Below are 20436 nucleotides of genomic sequence, written 5' to 3'. Positions count from 1 at the left end.
GGTCTACATCGATGCCGACTTCCCCGCCTCGATAGCAGCCCAGCTCCTCCTTGAAGACGTCAGCGAACTCGTCCAGGATGGGCTGCACACGGGTCTCCGCAGTCACTCAACAGATGGAGGGCCAGTCGAGCCTGATGTGTCCCAGCCAGTTCCTGCCGAACAGCCAGGGCCCGCCACCTTCGACTACGATGAGAGGTAGTCGCTGAGCCTGTCCGCCGTACTGAACGTTCACTGCAGCCTGCCCCATGACTGACAGCTGCTCACCGCTGTAGGTCTTCAGCTTCACCGAACACGGTTCCAGCTTCGGCCCTCCACAGGGCCAGAGCTGCCGAAACCCGGCGTCAGAGCAGACCGACAGAGTCGCCCCGGTGTCCAGCTCCATCTCGACCTTCTGACCGTCGAGCGCTACCGGCACCATCAGCGGCGGTCGCCTGACACCGAGGCCGGTCCGGAAGGTGAAAATGCTGTACACCTCCTCACCGGTCCCGGGACCAGAACTCCTCGGTTGCGTAGTGCCGTCCTCTCTGCTACCCTCCTGCGCGTCCGACCCTTGTAACGCGTCGCCATCAGCCGAGACATGGCGGAGGTGCTGCTGGTTCTTCCTGCAGGCAGCTCGGACGTGACCCCTGAGGCCACAGCTGTAGCACACCTTATCGATGAACGGGCACGTGTCCGGCTGATGATACCTCAGGCACCTGAAACAGCTCGCCGCCGTGCTGGCCCGGGCGTCGTCCTGTCATGCTGAGAGCGCAGCCGACCACCAGCTCTGGAGTCCACTGCGCCGCCACCGCCGTCCCTGTAGCCGGCAGGAGCGCGGGCAGCACCGGCACCCCTAGAACTGCTACGCAGCCGCAGCGGACCCCGGGCACCAGTCAGCCGATGAACGAAGGCTCCATCTGCTCGCTGCTCAGCACCGCCGCTGAGCTCAGCCGCACTCGCTGCCGCCGACTCGTGTGCCTGGGCCAGCTGCTCCGCCGACTGGAGCGTCAGCCCCGGCTCACTGAGAAGTAAGGTTGCAGCAACTCGTTCCGTATGCCACAGACCAAACGGTCACGCAGCATTTCATTAAGGACATTAGGTGCGAACGAACAGTCTTTAGCCAGCTTTCGAAGCCGCGATAGAAAATTAGCAACTGTCTCACCGTCATTCCTGAAGCACGAATGAAACCGGAATCTGGCCACTATTTCAGATTTATCCGGCTCGAAGTGACTTTGCAAAACGCTGACCAGCTGATCGTATGTTTTCTCACTTACAGTGACTGGAGCAATAAGATCTTCCAGCAGACCGAACGTTTTTGCGCCGATCGCACAAAGCAGCACGGCCCGCTTCTTTGCTTCTTGATCACTCCCGATATCTTGTGCCACAAAGTACTGATTTGACCGCCGCGTATAAGCACCGAAGCACTCAACGACCGCATCGAACTCGGGCGCCCTGCCCGCCATCGCCGCGTATTCGAGCCGGCCAGGTAGCCCCCGGGTCACAGAGGCAACGCCACCACGGTTCACATACGAGTGCCCCCAGCACGGATGTCACGAGCGCAAGTACGCGTGCACCGGCGCGGCGGCCGCCAGCTCAGCTCCATGAGACATATCTCTGGTATCTGCTCTCAACTCAGCAGTGACCTGACCTTGCGAAATGACTCTTGCTCTGAGTAAGAGTCGAGTCGCCAACGGTTTCATTTGATAGTTCTCGTTCAAGGAAGTGGAGAGAAGGGAGTACAGTCTCTCGTTTCGTAGTAAGGCTAAGTGTTGGTGGCATGGTGGCATGAGCCAGGAGCTGGTCTGTCAGCAGCTGGACATCAGCAGCAGCCAGTAGCACATCTGCCTGAGGCGTAACAGACTGGGACTTGGTGGCAGACTCAGTCCGGCCTCGATCGCAAAAGGCGCCCTTTGCCAAGTGGTGAGAAGAGTTGTCAAGATAGCGACAGGGAAACGCAAACAGACTCGAATTCTTACCAAGGCAGATAATAAGAGGTCCCACATCATGATTCACCATTACCCGCCCTTTAGCTTGGTTTTGCTGCCCTTCAAACTGAAAAAGACAATGAAATTGACGGGAAAACAACCAGTCGACCACCTTAGTCTTTACCGCAAAGCTCTATCTCCAACAGGAACGAAATGGCGCGGGGGGGTGGCAACCCCCCCCCCCCATGTGTGTTCTAGGATGGGAAAATGGCATGTGCGGGCGAGGGTTAATCCCAGGGGCTTTCTCTGGCTAGTATGAATAGATCAGCCTCTCAGATAATTAATTTCAGGGTCTTCTCTTGGCTAGTATGCATAGGAAGGGCTCTGATACCCTGAATTTCAGGGACCTCCTCTACCTATTACGAATAGAAGGACCTCTCCAACCACCAGTCTCAGGTGCCTCCTCTGGCTAGTATAAATAGAAGGGCCTGTTAGACTATCAATCCCAGGGGCCTCCTCTGGTGAGTATAAACAGGAGAGCCTCTGAGACCAAAAATCTTAGGGGGCTCCTGTGGTCAGTATAAATAAAAGGGCCCCTCAGACCATCAGTCTCGGGGGCCTGCCTAGAACAATGTGGAGAGGGGCCTCCCCAGATTCACTAGGACCTCTCTGACCATCAGTCTCAGAGGCCTCTTCTGACTATTGAGGATAGAGGGACCTTCTCTGACTAGTGAGGGTAAAGGGCCTCCCAGACCGCCAGTGTCAGGGGCCTATTCTAACTAATGTAAATTGAGAGGCCTCCCAGACCACCAGTCTCAGGGACATCCTCTGACTAGTGTGGATAGACGGGCCTCTCAGACCGCCAGTGTCAGGGGCCTTCCCAGACCAGTTTGGATACTGGGGCCTCCGGCCTCCTCAGATTCACTAGCGCCTCTCAGGCCATCAGTCTCAGGGGCCTCCGCTGACGAGTATGGATAGAGGGCCTCCTTGGATCAACAAGGGTCCCTTGGAGTCCGTGCGTGGAGATACGTGGAACTTATTTTTACTGAGTTTGTTTATTCTGGAAGGTTACAACGTCCTCTCAACTCGAGACGAGAGGGTCCCAAGTAAAAAGTGTATGGGGGGGCGGCAAAACATATGGTTGGCCCCCAGGGCCCCCTCTAGCATGTTAACTTGGGGGCCGTGGCCCCTGCAAGTGATGCCGCTGGCCCCCAGTGGAGCTAAAATCGCGTCACTGGGGCGGGGGGGGGGGCAGGCAGTTAGCACTTTTAGTGGCAGGGGAGTTGTTGTTTTCATCCATCCCTCAGGTTTTTCGAGAATATCTTCGAAACGGCTAAAGATAGGATGCTGAAATTTTGTGACTTTTCTTAGAACTAAACTAGGCACATCATTTGAAATTTTCAAGTTGATACCCTGATCAGGGGCGGTTCCAGGGCATCGGAAGGTCCATTGGGAGGTCCTATTCACGAAGTGAGTCATTTGGGTGAAGATCACTATGCTGGTGCACTATAACTGTAGGTATTCATTCTGTGGGTGGATCAACATTATTTTCGGGTATTAGAGGTTCACAAGTGATCACAAGAGATGGATCATAGGCGGTTCCAGGAAAGCAGAAAGGGAAGTCGATTTCACCTCCCAACTTCGGTGCTCTGACGCCGCCTATGAATTGCCAATCTACTATTAGTCATTCTATCACATATTTTGTAACATCAAAAGACCATTGCAAATCCGTTTTGGTAATGGTATTAGGCCCGGTGGCCGCGCCGGGCCTGCGGGCTCGACCTTGACATCTCTAAACAGGACCTCGGGGAAGGGCAGGACACAGAGTCTGAGCCTTAAGGACAGGGCAGGCACTGGCCATGAGGCTAAGATAAGACACATTAGGCACGTGAGGACTGGGTAGGTTGCAGGGTCCGAGGGCAAGGCAAGGCGCGGGTCTGAGGCTGTCATTACACAGGGCTGGAAAGTAGTGCAAGATTCAGGGCCTTAGAACACCTGATGAACACCACACCTGATGGCAGGGCAACACACACACACACAGGATCTTAGAGCAGGGCAAGAAACAGTACCTAAGGGCAGAGCAAGATATAAGGACACAGGTAGGGCACAAGGCCTGAATGTATGACAAGACAGGGTATAGGGCCTGAGGGCAAGACAAGGCTCAGGGCATGAGGGCAGAACAAAGCACAGGTTGTGAGGACAGGTAAGGGCATGAGGACGGGAAACGGCACGGGACCTGAGGACGGGGGACACCACAAGGCCTGATAGCAGGGCAGGGCACAGCGCCTGAGAGCAGTGGGACACGAGACCTTAGGGAAATGCAGTGTGCAAGGCTTGAGGGCAGAGTAGGACACAGGGCTGATGGCATGGGACAGCACAAGGCCTGATGACAGGGTAGAGCACAGCAGCTTAGTGCGAGGGCGGGGTCTGAGGGCAAGACAATGCACAAGGCTTAAAGGGACTATCCCACCTTAAACATGGGATTTGAGTTGAGATAGCCAAGTTTGCGGCGAGGTTCAGAAACCACTAGCTATCTAGGTTGCAACCCCCGCGGCCTCTTGGTGTTGAAGAAATTCGTTCCCTTCATTTGAAAATGGGCCTTGTACAAGGCCCTATCTTCAACATGGAGCGACCGTTAGTGTGACGTCACCTCGTTTAGTCATTCTGATTTAAATGGGTTTGTTCGTTGAAAAATCGCTTAAAACTTGGTCTGAACTTTGTTGTGGTGCCTACAGAGTAAAAAGAATCAGCTTTATGACAGTAATGTGGCCTGGGGAAGGAGGTAATTTTGGGCTGTGACGTCACATATTTGAAAGTTTGTGTTTGGAATATGGGAAGCCTAAGATGTTTAATGAAAAATAAATGCCAGAACCGTGTTCCTGGTCATCCAATCTATAAAGTCGGGCACAATTTAACTGGTTTTAACAACATTTTAGAAGGTGGGATAGTCCCTTTAATGGCAGAATACGACAGGGTCTGAGGGCAGGGCATGCACATGGGGCCTGAGGCAGGGCAAGGCATCAGGCTTGAGGAAGGACGCTGGGCCGGGGCATGAGGGCATGGGAAGGCACAAGACCTGATGGCAGGACAGGGCACAGCACCTGAGGGCAAGGCAGGACACGGGGTCTGATGGCAGGACAAGTGTACGAGGCTTGAGGGCAGAGAAGGGCACAGGGCCTCAAACTAGGGTAGGACAGGGCACGGGCGTAAAGATGGGAAGACAGCGCATACAACTTCAAGGCAGAGTACATAAGGTATCGGATTTGAGGGCAGGACAGGGCGGGGCACAGGGCCTGAAGGAAGGGCAGGGCAAGGTACAAGACGTAAGGACAGGACACTGGGCAGGGCACATACCCTAGGGGTATAGTAGGGGAGGATATAACAAGGTGTACGACTTCAGGATAGAGCAAGGCACAAGGAATGGAGAGGGTATGTTTGTGCTTAGGTACATAGTAAATCAGGGCACAAAGCAATCGAAAAGCAACATCTGTTACACAGTAAAAGACCGAGGCATGTTACTTATTTTTGCTAGCACTTTTCCGCTGACACCCTGTCATTTCAGTGTGGGACGCAGTGGTTCAAATTTCGCGAGGGCTACGTCCCAAAGGCAGGGGGCTGCGTCCCCAAATGGGACGCAGTCAGTTTGTTAAAATATACCCTGAGTGTTTGAGAGAAATTGAACGTCGCGCTTATTGGGAGGTCGGATAGACCCACCCATGACCCTCAGTTAAAAAAAAAAAACTCGTAAAAGGTGGCCGATCGCGGCGAAACTTTTCGCATTCACGAGCTAATCAAAATTACACACATCATGACAATTATATGACCCCGAACCCCATGACCCTTGACCTATGGCGTGTTTCTAGAGACCATGGCATGGCAGAATCGCGATTCTGCGTGTTAGCGCACATTATCGACGCGTTTTCAGACTATTTGTGTCTTAAAAAAACGCGCAAACTTGTGGAATGATTGTAATACCATGCCTTATGGTAGGTGTCAGGGTCGCATTAGGGTCAGGTGGTCAAGGTTACTGAGCTTAGATGACCTTGCTTCACCTTTTCAAGTTTCAACATGTATTAGTGTCCTTTTTGCAGATGTCGAATTTAGGATCCATTTTCAAGAGAGGTTTTGGTGCCAAAAAATATGTTACGAAGCTTCCCATGTTACGAAGCTCCCTTTCAGTGGTGATTGACACCTACTTTGGCTACCTGGCATGACACCTAGGCTAGCTACTGGACACTGGTTGACCTGAGCTTACCTGACCAGACCTACCCCCAGGCCTCAAATGCTGACAGGGGATTCAGGTTCAGCGCAAAATTTTGAGCAAGATAGCATTAAAATTGGGAGGTTCGTATTTCCTTTGTATTTCATTTTTGTAACCACCTGATCGGGCAATGTGAAAGGGTTACAAATAAATATCAAAGCATGGATAAGATAGGCTACTATTTTTATTTTTCTTAGTTAAGAAAAGATAATCGTGTCAGGGCTATGACTAAAAATAAGTGGCCTAAATCCGATGAGAAAACAGGATTTGAGGGAACCCTAGGTTTGGCTCCTTGAGCCTCTGCCCCCCCCCCCTCCAGCGAAAATCCCTTACAGGAGGCCCTGAAGCCCCCGGCCCCCCACCTCAAAAAGTAGGTGGGCACTTGCCCACCTGGCCCCTCCTTTTCCTACGCCTATGCAATTTTGTTAATAGCCATACTATCAAAAATAAAACACAAACTAATGTTTGTGGAATCAATAGTTTGATTCTGACACCAGATTGCCTCCATAATAAAAATCAATTTCCTGATTGTCTTTTAGCATGCTTTGCATAAAAAACAGTCATTATTTTGGCTGTATTTTTTGTGTGTGGTTAGCTTCATCATTTTTCTTTGCCACCTGCTAGCAGCACTGCCAATCAGTGTTTTACAAGAAGCATGCCAATTGGGGAAACTATGAGGCAGAAATAAAAACATTGATCGATCAATAAATGGATCTTGTACCTATAACCATATATGGGCATAAATGCAGTCCCCGCTATGACGGGGTGCATTCAGTGTAACGGGACAATACTTGCGGTATTGAGTACACCCACTGAAGAGAAAAAGCTTCCATTACCAAAGGAATGATAGTTAACGAGTAATATTTGACGAAAGTACGCACATTCACCCGAAAATGACGATGTTTTTTGCAGGTTCTGGGCGTCCGCTTTGGCAGACAATCAGCTGGCCATTCCATAAATGGATCGGCACTATGAAAAAAGTTTAGAAATTTATTTCTAAAACAATAAATACAAAATAGTAACTATTGAATAATAATTAATTTTGCTATAATTAACAATATTGTAAACAAATCAATACAAATAATAACTATTTACCATCTCTTAATTACTCACTTTCTGGCACGTTTCTGTCGATCAGCAATTGCCGTCAAACGTCGGTTGGCCTTGAGTCACAACCTACTTCATTAGGACCGCCAGCTAATTGTGCGCTGAGTGAGTACAGGCCTTGTGTGAATTACAACTTGCTAATGTCTTATTTTTTCATTTGAAAGCTAGGATGCACAAAATCACATCCATTTTTTTCGTTACATGGTCATGGCCCTGCCCACTTCAACCTTTCATTGGTCGATCAATATTTGGATTTGAGTCTCGTCCTTTACCCAACTGATGCACAACCTAACAGAACAGCTTCCAAGTTCCAACAAAGTATGGTTAGTTTTACAATTGTAAGAATGCCCTGCTCCTTCATTTCAAAATGAAAAGTGATGTAACCATTAACAACACATGAGCCTATAGTATCCGCCATCTTCACACAACTATATAGCCGTCAAGATAAAGCAAAAAGGGATACCGGTATGGACTCTAGTCATGTCATGGCAGGCACAAGCTAGCTACAGGCAGTTTTTGCAAGAAGGTAGGTGGAAAAACAAAACAAAACAAGGAGACAAGTGACAACAATATGGTTCGGTGGAGTTCATCTGGCTGTTTACTTAACCTGATCTATCATATATTAGGGAGAACAATATTTAGCTTACCTGTTGTAGACACACAACGACCACCATCCTTGAAACTGCACGTGCAACAACAATAACGCTCAAAGATATTCCGGCGTGCAAACATCTGCGCCGAAATTGTAGCTCAGTCGTGCTTCCAAATCGACGTGGCACATCGCTGCCAGATCTTTTACTGGACGAGGAAGGCCTTTGAGTATGAAGCAAACTCTGGTGGATAAAATATGAACTAACAGAATCGTTTAATTGGCCGGGTTAGGGTAAATCTGGTTTAGGCTAACGTGCTCCAAAGTTAGTATAAACTCGGATCTGGGCTGTTCCTATCAAAATACACTAGTTTTAATTTATGCTATCCAAAAAGTTAGGGTAAATTAAAATAAATTGAAAATCGGGTTTAGGCTAACGAAAAGTTAGCCTAAACCCGTTTCACAAAAGCTATGGCAATTGGCAAGGATACGGATAGGATACGGGACGTTGTGATAGGATTGTGCAGGACTGCGAGTGCAGCTGCTGCCCAGTTGGCGCTGCGCACATCTGCAGCCTGGCAAGAAGGATAAGGATAAGAAGGATCAACATGGTGCTCTCAGGAGCCGGTGAGTCCTCAGAGTCACCGGTGTGGGGCCTTCAGAGCTCGGAGATACTGGTGTGGGGCCCTCAGAGGTGTCGGTGTGGGTCCTTCAGATGTACAGGTCTCGCGAGATTAAGCGGTAGGTTTTGCACTTTTACAATTCCGGTTATATCTCAGAAACTAATCGATCTACGATGAAGTCATTTTACACGATCATGGCCGGCTTGTTACCCAACAAGTCGATCGCATCATCAACACTAAAAAGTTTAAGACGACGAAGATATAGCCTGAAGTACACCAAATTTTCTAGGTGCAAAACCTACCGCTAAAACCCGCGAGACGTGTACCTATAGAGCCTTGAGATGCACAGGTGTGGTGGCCCACAGAGGCGCCGTTGTGGGTCCCCCAGAGCCACCGATATATGGCCCTAAGAGACACTAGTATGACCCTCAAAGGCGGCGCTGTGTGGCCGTAGTTACGACATTCGCCGCCAGGGGCTGACCCCGGCCCGTGACCGAGGTCGCGGGCGGGGTCAGTCTGCGTTGGTGCTCCGCACGAGCCGCGACGCTCCGTGTTGCGCGAGCCGCCGGTATTTCGAGGCGGCTTGTTTCCTCATGGAGGAACGGTTCAACAACCTTCTTGAGAGGTTTGACAAGTTGGAAAGCTCAGTGGAGTGCAATCAGTGAGCATTTGAAGACCGACACCGCCGGTCGTCGGCTGGTCGACACTCAAGAATGCGCAGACACTCAGCCGCAGCCGCTCGGTGAGTCTGAAGTGGGCGCGAGCAGTGATCTGCAGACAGACTTTAAGAGCATTCGCGAAAGTCTGGCGAAGGTCAGACTACCACCGGACTTGGTGGTCGGTGATTGAAGAGCAGGCGTCAGCAAGGCTGACTGGCCGAAGTTCCAGGTCATTCAGAAGTGTGCGCGGTATCAGGAGACCGTATTGAAACTGCTCTCTCAGTGTACAAGCAGAGAACCCGTCCTCTCTGAACTATCGACTATAGCTATCGCACAACTCCGGTACCTGCAAGAAGAGTATACCAACCTGCTGGTGGCGAACCAGTTTGATGACGGGACGACCAGGCTGTTCCAGACGCTGCAGCAGAACCCGGCAGCTTTCACGCCGGGGGCGCTGGAAAATCTGCAGCGAGCCGTGTCCATCGCCGGAGCGCGACACAACCGGCAGGTCAGTGGCTCTGGAAGGTTCCGCGGGCGGGGCTCATTCTTCCCGTTCGCTTCTGGCGGTCCGGGCAGAGGCTACCGCCTGGACGCGGCGGGTCAGCGACCCGGCGGCGGCGCGGCGGGCTCGGGCTCCGGATCAGCTGACTGGAGGTTCCGCCGCGGGCGGTTCGGGTACGCACCCGGGCCTCGTGACCTGGCCGCCCGAGCGCAGCAGCCGGATGACGTCACAGGGACATTCTCAGCTGAGTAAACCATCACGTGAGTTGTGAGGGGAATTATGCCGCTGCATAAGGACGAGTGGGTGCGCATTGGGGCGCCTGATGCAGTTCTGGACTGGATTATGAATGGTGTGCCGGTGCCTGTGCGTGACATTCCAGAGCCCCGTGTCTTTGAAAATCCCTGTTTTAATGAACCAGAGAAAAAGTTTTTGGAAACTGAGCTGATGGCGCTAGAAAAGAGAGGTGTTATAGAAAAAGTAGCTGACGTGCCGCATTGTGTCTCCCCTTTGAAGGTTGTTCCAAAGAAAAATTCCAAATATCGCCTCATTTGTGACTTGAGATATGTGAATTCTCACTGTGATGTGCCACATTTTTCGTCAGAAGGTGTTTCTGTCCTGCCAGAGGTTATGAGAGGTGGTGAGCTGGCGGTCACTGTAGATTTAAAGGACGGTTAACACTGGTGTGGAGCCATCACAGGCGGGTGGAGCCGTAAGAGGCCGGAAAGGGCCCTTAGATGCCTACAAGGAGCCTTCAGAAGCCGGCGTGGCACCCTTATGGGGATAAGCGTGTCTACTTAGGAGCCCTTGAGGTCCTCTCATGAGCTCTGTGGGGCCCTACCGAGCCGAAATATGGCCACGGCCGTCGGCCAGTTGCCGCCGCATGGCTCTTCGGACTATCATTCTCAGGGGCTTCATCTGCCTAGTTTGAATAGAAGGGCCTCTCAGACCATCAGTCTCATGGGCCTCCTCTGGCTAGTATAAATAAAAGGGCCTGTTAGACCATCAATCCTAGGGGCCTCCTCTGGTTAGTATAAATAGAAGAGTCTCTCAGACCATTAATCTCAGGGGGCTCCTGTGGACAGTATAAATAAAAGGGCCTCTCAGACCATCAGTCTCGGGGGCCTCCCTAGAAAAGTGTAAATGTGGATAGAGGGCCCCCTCAGATTCATTAGGAGTGGACCTCTCTGACTATCAGTCTCAGGGGCCTCTTGTGGCCAGTATGAATATAAGAGCCTCTCAGACCATCGGTCTCAGGGGCCTCTTCTGACTGGTGTGGATAGAGGGCCCTCCCAGACCACCGGTTTCAGGGGCCTCCAGTGGCCAGTTATATGAACAGAAGGGCCTCACAGCCATCAGCCTCGGGGGCCTCTTCTGACTGGTGTGAATATGAGGGCCTCTCATACCATCAGTCTCAGGGGCCTTCTCTGCCTAATGTGAATATAAGGGCTTCCCAGGCCATCAGTCACAGGGGCCTCTTCTGACTATTGAGGGTAGAGGGGCCTCCTCTGACTAGTGAGGGTAGGGGGCCTCGGCTAGACCGCCAGTGTCAGGGGCCTATTCTGACTAGTGTGGATGGAGGGGCCTCCCAGGCCACCAGTCTCAGACCTCTGACTAGTGTGGATACAGGGGCCTCCCCAGACCAGTGTGGATATTGGGGCCTCCTCAGATCCATTAGGGCCTCTCAGGCCATCAGTCTCAGGGGCTTCGACTGACAAGTATGAACAGAGGGCCTCCTTGGATCCATTGGATGACATTCCCCTTGGAGTCCGTGCATGGGGATTCCTGGAACTTATTTTTACCGAGTTTGTTTATTCTGGAAGGTGACGACGTCCTCTCAAATCGAGACGAGGGGCCTCGAGTAAAAAGTGGGTGGGCCAAAACACATAGTTGGCCCCCCCACCTCGGAAAGTGGATGGGCACTTGCCCACCTGGCCCCCCCTGTTCCTACGCCTATGTTTGTCGCTACTCTTCTTTTACAACCTATATTACTACTTTTATCATACATTCACCATCGCTACACCGTACTTCACTCTCTGTACCGTACTTCACTCGTCAATACCATTGCCACTGATCAGTTGGGGCGCACGGTGCGGTACTCAGACGAGATGACCCCGCCGGTCAGTGCTGTGCCGGATGTCGGCTGGGGCCAGTCTCCGTCTGTGTGACTGCGTCAGAGCGGGTCAACATAGCTCCTCACTGCCCTGGGTCGCGAGAAACTGCTTGTGGTGCCGGTTATCAGACGTTCGAGACTCTTCCGCAATAGTCTCTTCCGGCACGGTCGTGCCTCCTGTGTGACGACGTCTCGCAGGCGAGGTTTTGTGGCAGAGCAGCTCTATTATCAAAATGACCAGACTAGCGACTATTCCGAGAGGAAGCAGACAGATGACGGGCATGACCTCATAGATCGACATCTCGCGATAATGTCTGATTGGGCTACAAATACCCTGGCCAGGTTTTCGGACAGAGTTTTTCAGTCGCGACATTGAACCTGTTTCGTGCATCTTCAGCAACACTTTCGTGATGGCTCGCTTGAAGCCGCTCCTCCCTTTTGGGATCGCCATAAAGGCTGTTCCAGGCCTGACCGCGGTACTTTGTAAAGGCACAAATGTGCATGACTCATCACCAAGAAAGTAGTGCAGTATGTTCAGATCAGTATACGCCATAACTTTCGGCCGTAAAATTTGCAGCATGCTCTCTGTCGTTGAGTGTAATGTGATGAGCCTGTCACCAGCAATTGAACGTCGGTAAAGCTCTTGTTCGTGGACGTTGGTGCTTGATCTGAACTTGTTGATAATTGTTGCACCTGGATGCGTAGCAAACGTCCAGTCGGGTTGTTCTACGAACTCACGGACACTGTTGATAGGTTTCCCTACGATATCAGTGGTCAGGAAGGATACCAAAGTGGCCGCATAGTTGATGTAAATCAAGATTCCCAGCATCCAGCCGAAGATGGTGACAGTGCGTCCAGCCAGCGACCGCGGCGTCCTGTCCCAGCCCTGGCCCACCACGGTCATAGCGCCGGCCAGCAGACACGAGCCCCAGCCCATGTCACGTACCAGCCGGCCGTCCTCGGCTCCGGCGCTGTTGAACCGCAGCGAGAGGCGCAGCACCAGCGAGAGCGCCAGCAGCGCGGCGGCCAGCGTCCACCAGACGTCGGCGCCCAGCGGCCGCAGCAGGCTGGAGAACACGGCCGGAGACAGGGACGGCGTCACCGCTGTATCGCGCCGCACCAGTAGCGTGTTGATTGCGGACAAGCACGGAACCCCGTCCAGGAAGTCGACCACGGCTGCCCGATCTGGGTTATTAATCATCGCGGTGATCGCCAGGTCGGCGCGCCCGTAGACCAGCTCGCCCACCATGCCGGTCCAGGTGCCGTTTGAGCTCAGGCTGCCGTAGCCGTCGGTGAGCGGAGTCACCATCCGGTAGCTGAGGCCAAGTTCTGCTGCGACTGTCCGCCACAACTCGAAGAGGTAGCCGCTGTAGACTGCCGAGCCGTCCGGCTGCTGCTCCGCGGAAATATACGGCGAGCTGTTGATGGCGACGACGCGCAGGGGCCTGTCCGGTGTTACGAAGGACCATTCGGTCTTCGATCCGGTGGACCATTGACGTCCCGGTTCGGCGGACCAGCCCGGTCTCAGCACAGTCAGATCACCACGGCGCTCCCCCATCGGTGCGGCACGGCATGACCACTCTAGCACAACTGGATCGTCGACTAGAGGCATCGGCAGCAGCTAGTCGTAACAGTCGATAGCGCACCTTTAATGTCTGTTCATTTGTCATCTTTTGAGCAAGTAATTGCCTATTTATCACGATGTGGATGAATGCCTGAATAGCTACAATGGACACGTTTACGCAGGCGCCTGTATTCAACTGAGTTTTAGAACGGGCTAATCATGCATACCTCAGAGTAAATCGCCAGCAATAAACGTTCCACTCGCATGTCAATACCTACCATGGATGAAAGATGCGCGTGCCCTCGAGCACTTACCAAAAGGAGCGCAATCAGCTGTAAGTTTCCAATCCAGCTTCTCCTTCATCCATGTCAATACCATGGGACCTACAAGTGGACAGACATATGTATTCAGGGAAAATGTGTTTTTATCCAAGGTTAACCCTCGCCCGTGTAGGGGGAGGTTGGTCAAACGGACCCCCTCTTGGTTTTTCGCGAATAACTCGCGTAAAAAGCGGCTGATCGCGACGAAACTTTCAGTAGGTAACCTCTCGCTAAACGTATAATAGCCGTTTTTACGACGGGCTATTCGGCGAATGCACCTGATTTGACCAAATCTGCACCTAATTTCTTTTACAGCAAATATCTTCATTTTGGCCGTTTTCACGACGGAATAGCAGGCATCTATTTAATCCCGATTTAATCCTTTAGTTCCTCAGGAATTTTAGTAGTTCTTTTTAGTAGGTTCCCCAGCTTTCGAATGAATGGTGCGTTAGTTTGCTATTTTTCTATTAAATATCACATCGATTTACTTTATCTAAGGATATATCACTAATATCAACATTAAGCGTAAGCACAATTATAAAATTATGAAATTATTAAATACTAGTACAATAGTTAAAAAAAAGATACTGAGTTGCCAGGCTACAAAGAATATATTCATTTATGGCGCACGACAGACATTTAGAAAGCAGCGCCCTGTTTTATTGCACGCTGCTAGCCGCTTCCATTGGGTTTTGCAGGCCGACGTCATTGGTCGTTACACGTATGATGTCACGCGACTTGTGGCCTGTCACGGCTCTTTAATGATCTCCACTAAATGAATGCAACAATGGCCTTTTAAGTTGATCTCTGTGGCCATCTGTCTATGGAGCGACCAATATGAAAGTTGGGTGAATTTACCGGGGTTACATGACTATGAGCAAGCAAATGTGTATCAGGAATGGATTTAGGTGGAGAATTGCGCTGTACCATGAGTGCTCGAACGCTCCCAATTCCACGCCGGTTTGGCTTTGGAGCCGAGACAGACGATGCGGGTCAAGGTCACCGCTGGGGTAACGGTGGATTGGCTGCGCCCGAGCACCCGTAACGCGGCACAATTCTCCATCTATGGATTTTCCTATTCGCTCAGCATTGTGATAGGCGTTCGTAATAGCATTTACTCTGCTCATGTACCTATCCCCGGTTATTTAAAAGAAGTTTTTGTGGGGGAATATCACGGCTTTAGGTACTCGGTGGCCCTATTCACGACTTTCAAAGAATGCTCCGATAACTAAACACCGCACAGACCTACTGCATTAGTGAATCTGACAGAAGGTCTGTGGAATTACATCCCCCCTCACCACACCCCTAAAAACTCATCCAGTGTCCAAAACCACTTTTATCGACTCGCAAAAAAAAAAACACACACACACACACATACACACACAAAGCATGGGGCATGTCAGCTCTCAGTTCATTTATCATTGTCTTTACCATGGTTCAATTGCATTGCGCGATTTAAAGCACGTGAGTGCCTATATAGTATATATGTAGAAAATAATATCTACAGCAAAACATCCAAAATTACAAAGGCTACAATGCTTAAAAAGTAGGTTCATCAAGGAAGCCCATTTTTACTTGCGTTGTATTCCCAACCATGCGATTCCAACGCGGGCTATTCGCAACGTCTGTTAAGGCACGTTAACAACTGACAAGCCGCCACCGCTGCCACTTATTCATAGATGGTTGATATCGCAGCTTGGGCGTCAGCAGCGCGGCCCACAACGCGTCGGCGCCAGCGCACGCAGCTGTTGGCACTCGGCAGCCGGTGTTGCGACTTAACGGCCGGCCGGCCCCATGAAGGAGAAGCTCTTGGTGAAGCTTTGTGATCGCCTCATAGCCGCCTTGGATGTCATCTTTCTTGGCAGATCCATCCGTTCAGATGGTGCGGTGCAGTCTGGATAAAGGACGAAGTCCAACGCCGCTAACCCCGCGACCGCCACCCCACAACGTGGCCGCAGACCGAACGGGCGTGAGGGCCGTAAGGGCCACCCCGCCATCCGGTAGGTGGCTGAGCAGCCGGGCGCAGCGGCGCCTGGGCGGCGGCCGCGCTGAGATGAAGTCCCAAACCGCCATGTCGCCATCACCGCCATCACCATTGCTGCAGCTGTTCCCAACCGCCTCAATCGCCGCCGTTTTGCCAGCAGTCGCGCCGCGGAATGGCAGAAGCTCCAGAGTAGCCTCCAGCGCCCCTCTCCGCACGTGTGCAGGTGCACTGCGCCGCCGCCGGGTCCGACGTCCAGGCAGAACATGATATTTCCATGCTGCTCCGACGGTGGGCTGGTCTTGTTTGGGCGTTCCTCCACTGTGACGTCGGTCACGCCTGCCCCGGCCAGGGCGCAGAGGCCGACGTGTCACCATCCGGTTGCAGTCCTCAGTCGGGTCGCAACGTGTACCTCTTCCGCAGCGTGGAGCGCGCTCCCGCTGGGCAGCGATACAGCCAAAAGTAGCATAGCATGCGGGCGGCCAGCGCTGCGCCGGACAGCGGACCCATGCCGGGGGTATGCCGGTCTCGGCCATTAGCGGGGTCGTCGGGGCCGAGGCTGTACATACAGCTGGTGACCGCGTGAGCCGCCAATCGAAGCTCACGGCTTATAAGCTCGACGCGGGCATCACACGCCGTCCCGATTGGAGCTCCACGACGCCGCCGCGAACTCCAGCGCGGCTCGCAGCGCGAAGACCAGTACGGACGGCCGGGGCAAACGGCGTGCGGGAGTCGCAGGCGACGTTCTGCGGACAGAAAGGGTTGGGCATAAGCTGGTCGGCAGGACACTCTTGAGCCGAGCCTTTGATGTAATTACAGATGATCCAGAAGCATGCACAAAAATTCATGACACACTATTCTCATTTATGTATTTGCTACATATGATATGATATACCAGCTCATGATCAGTGACGCATTCTGGGCAATATGTTCTAAAGTGAAGTAACTGAAGTTACAGCTTAAAAGCTTAGAAAAACAGCTTAAAAAAAACACACACACATTCGATAGCTTATGAGAATAACATGCCTTGTGTGCTTAATGCAGGAAAATATTTTTTTTCCACTTTTTTAGAAACAGCAAAAGAGTTGTCAACAAGCCATGTCAACTATCTAAACAATTTTTATGGAAACTGCTCTAGCTAGCTTAAAGTTCCACAACGTTTCCGGAGCACCGTACCCAAACTCAGTTCATGTTACAAGAAAAAACAATAATAATGCCTCCTAATTTTGAATGAAATATAGGTATGAGTAATTTGATTTGGAAAGCAACAAATTTCCGCACATCATTTAAAAAAAAAATTACTATTTTCTTCAGCCATCAGGTTACACAAAACTATAGTAAACTTTATGATCTAGTTTACACAAAACCAAAGCCCCGATTTTAACAAATGTAGATAAAATTTAAACAATTTTAAAAAATGTATCGTGGAGAAAATGAAAAGTGTAGATTTGTAAAGCCGGGATATTTCAATTTCACGGATTAGGCACTTAAAGAAATATCTTCACCTTTCTTTGAGCCACCAGCCTTCACCCAAGTTTTACACGAATGTAGTGAAGCAGACAATGTGGCAACTCAAAATTGTGATGGTTTGAGATAATTATGACGGTAAAAGAAAAAGCAACACAAGGTTCCTTACCCTCGTTTTTTCACATGGGTTCAGATGAGGCTTCAACTGTTGCCGACCTGAGGAGCTATAGGGACTTGAGCTTTCCAAAACTCAATTTCTAAGGGCACTGAGCAGTGTTTGGCTTTCACACGAATGCGATAGTAAGTTATATGAAGTTGACAAAGCAAGCAAAGCAAAGCATGATGCCCCGCGCGTCCGCCCGCGACCACGCCCCGCGTCCGACTCCCGACCGCCGCGTGACCCGAGGCGCCCGGCGGTCACGTGACCTACCGGCCGGGACTGCAAACGGCCTTCACCACCATTCTTGTATGACGTCATATCCTACTGAGGTGCTGATTGGTCGGAATTAGATACCTGAAGGTAATTATCTGCCGTAGTTATTTTTGTTTCATTGTTTTGCGTGTTTTCTTATATGAAATGTAATTAAAAAAATTGTCATATTTTAATCACCATTAAAACATAACTGAATAGGTATAAAAGAGAACTCGATATATACTTTCCTTGTTTTTAAGAATTCCGGAATTAGATACCCGAGGGAGCAAAGAGGGAGCAAGTTGCCACGCTGATTTAATACCTCATAGTCGAAAGGTGGGCTACTAGAACCAAAAATTGCTGTGTTTGTAAATAAATAAGTGATTTGAGGGCAAAAAATGCCCGGATTTAAACTTCTAAAATTATTTTGAACATAAAATATTTCAGTTTGAGGGATGTTAAGGCCTCTAAGGGTAGGTACTTTTTAGGTATCAAATAAGTTCCTCTGCGAAAGTTCCGTCGTGAAAACGGCCTTATGGATTTATTTCAGTGTTTTAATCGATGATGCTCTCTGATAATATGACAAAGCAGGCATATAAGCAATTAGTGCAACCCTAGCTGATAGCTGCTAAGAGACACACTGAACCTGATTTGACCAAATCTGCACCTAATCTGTACCAGATGTGCACCAAATGTGTACCAGATGGCCGTCGTGAAAACGGCTATTATGTGCTTCTCCTGGGGGCTAGCTTTATGTCATTCTTTATTGATCATCCTCTACTTAACTATTTTATAAACAAAAAGCATTTAGAGTTAAATGGTGCCGAGCTCTGGTTTATTGAGGGACAGTACAATCCTAATCTACGTAGTTGTCAATATTGAGTCATGAAAAATCAAACCTTGATGTTTTGTCGACATTGGCTGTATAATGTTTTCTTTTTCTTTTTCCCAGGTAAACATAACTGCAGGCAGGACGGAAGTCGTCTCTATAGAAGATGATGTTGAAAAAGTGCTCGCCTGTGGCGCTAAATACATGTGAGCTATTCCGATTTCTGAGTTGGTGAGGATAATTATTGTAGTGCTGAAACGAGTATGTAGAGTGTACTTACCGTCTATGCTGATATAAGGGTCATAATATGCGGAGCTTCATTAGCACAGAAAAGTGGCTAGGAATATTTTGACTTACGATGTCAGCAAAAGCAGGCAAACTGAATCAAAATAATGGCACTACTGATAGTTATGCTTTCAACATAAAACTTGAGTTCGGATATTTACTTCCTTCATTTTATTTATTGGAATAAGGAAAATATCTTTATTTCTTAAATGAGTTCGGAGACAAAATGTTTGCTACACTCTGGACCAGCCTTCATTATTCACAACTCGCAGTGAACTCATAGAAGTCGTCAACTGTTTGCGTATGCTTTTACAACATTGTGACTATATATATATATATATATATATATATATATATATATATATATATATATATATATATATATATATATATATATATATATATATATATATATATATATATATATATATATATATATATATATATATATATATATATATATATATATATATATATAATATCTGTATTGAGTATATTTATTTCCAGGCACTCTGTTCTTTTCAGGTACTACCTGTCGTCTCGGACCGACCGGCCGGGACAGCGGCACCTGTTTCGTATCCCAGCAAACCTTTCTGCCGCTCCCCACTGCATGACCTGTGACCTGCCCCGTGACGCCCACCCACCTCTTTCCCACGACTGCCTCCATCTCGATGCCCTATTCACTGAAAACGCTCAGCACTACGCGATTCTTTGCGAAGGCCCCGCGGTGCCGCACGTCACTGCAACTTCTGTCGGTCGATCACAGGTGGCGCTGCTGCGCAACAACTCTGCGTTACGCGCGGACGTCGCTGCTGCCAGCCTGGCACCCGTGCGACCATTGTTTGTGCCGCTGTCTGCGGGAGGCCGGGCGAGTGTGCGTCTCACCGTCCCTCCCCAATACCGCGAGACAGATCTTGTGTCATACTCCCTGCTGGTGCGCGTGGCGTTTGACCCCAGCGAGCCGCCGGGAGCCGACGGGGTCGCCTGGTCAGTCGACTGGCCCGCCTACCTGGCGTCGCAGCGGCAGACCGTTGTCGCCGATGTGACCCTTCCGGTGCGGTCTACCGGAGAGTGGAGCCCGGCGTCGGATACCTCCTCTCTGCGCGAGGTGGTTGAGGGTCTTCTCTCTCAGCTGAAATTTGTTGATGCACAGCGAGTGGCGGTCGAAGGTCGAGGACTTGGAGCGCTGCTGGCGCTGCGACTTCTGGCGCAGCCGGCGTCTGTCGTCTCCTGTGCAGTGGCCTTTGCGCCCATCACCTCGTGGCACAGCTATGGTAAGGACTGAGTGACCCGTACCGGCATCTGCTGCATGATGCGCGTTCCTTAGCAAATTACTCCGCGTAACTCAAATTTCTAGTGATTGGAATCAATTATTCATTTTTAAATTCGCTTGCTGTTATCGTTTCATATTTCTTGGAAAAATAAGATAAATAGAAACTAGTAGCTTTACGGCCAGCATAATCTCATACAGAAAATTCAAGTAAAGAGAGGCCATACAATGACTTGTTTATGTGTTACACCAATTCTGTCACCCTCTCTCTCTCTCTCTCTCTCTCTCTCTCTCTCTCTCTCTCTCTCTCTCTCTCTCTCTCTCTCTCTCTCTCTCTCTCTCTCTCTCTCTCTCTCTCTCCTCACTAGCATCAGCATTTAGCGAACGACGCCTGGGGCTTTTCGCCGAAAGCCAGCTTCGCTACTCGGCTGAAAACTTTGACCAATGGGCTGGACACTTAGCCGGCAAACGATTCCTATTGGTCCACGGGTCTGCTGACACACTGGTTGGCGTCGAACAGACCTTCAGACTGTCCCGCTGGCTGCAAACTGCT

General features: G+C 50.3%; 1 protein-coding gene across 1 annotated transcript in view; it reads left to right on the top strand.

Annotated features, from left to right (window-relative positions):
- LOC122378959 (prolyl endopeptidase FAP-like) overlaps window positions 1-19942 on the top strand; it is a 40707-nt gene extending 20765 nt beyond the window's left edge. The window contains exons 11-12 of the mRNA XM_043360677.1: window positions 18452-18534; window positions 19139-19942. Of these exons, the coding sequence (XP_043216612.1) occupies window positions 18452-18534; window positions 19139-19898 (843 nt within the window). The 3' untranslated portion in view covers window positions 19899-19942. The remainder of the gene's footprint in view (window positions 1-18451; window positions 18535-19138) is intronic.
- Window positions 19943-20436: the final 494 nt, after the last annotated feature.

This window comes from Amphibalanus amphitrite, unplaced genomic scaffold, assembly GCF_019059575.1.
Source record: "Amphibalanus amphitrite isolate SeventyFive unplaced genomic scaffold, NRLGWU_Aamphi_draft 000068F_arrow, whole genome shotgun sequence".
NCBI classification, from domain to species: Eukaryota; Metazoa; Arthropoda; class Thecostraca; order Balanomorpha; family Balanidae; genus Amphibalanus; species Amphibalanus amphitrite.
Note: the sequence above shows the minus strand (reverse complement) of the source record. Positions and strands in the feature narration are given on the sequence as shown.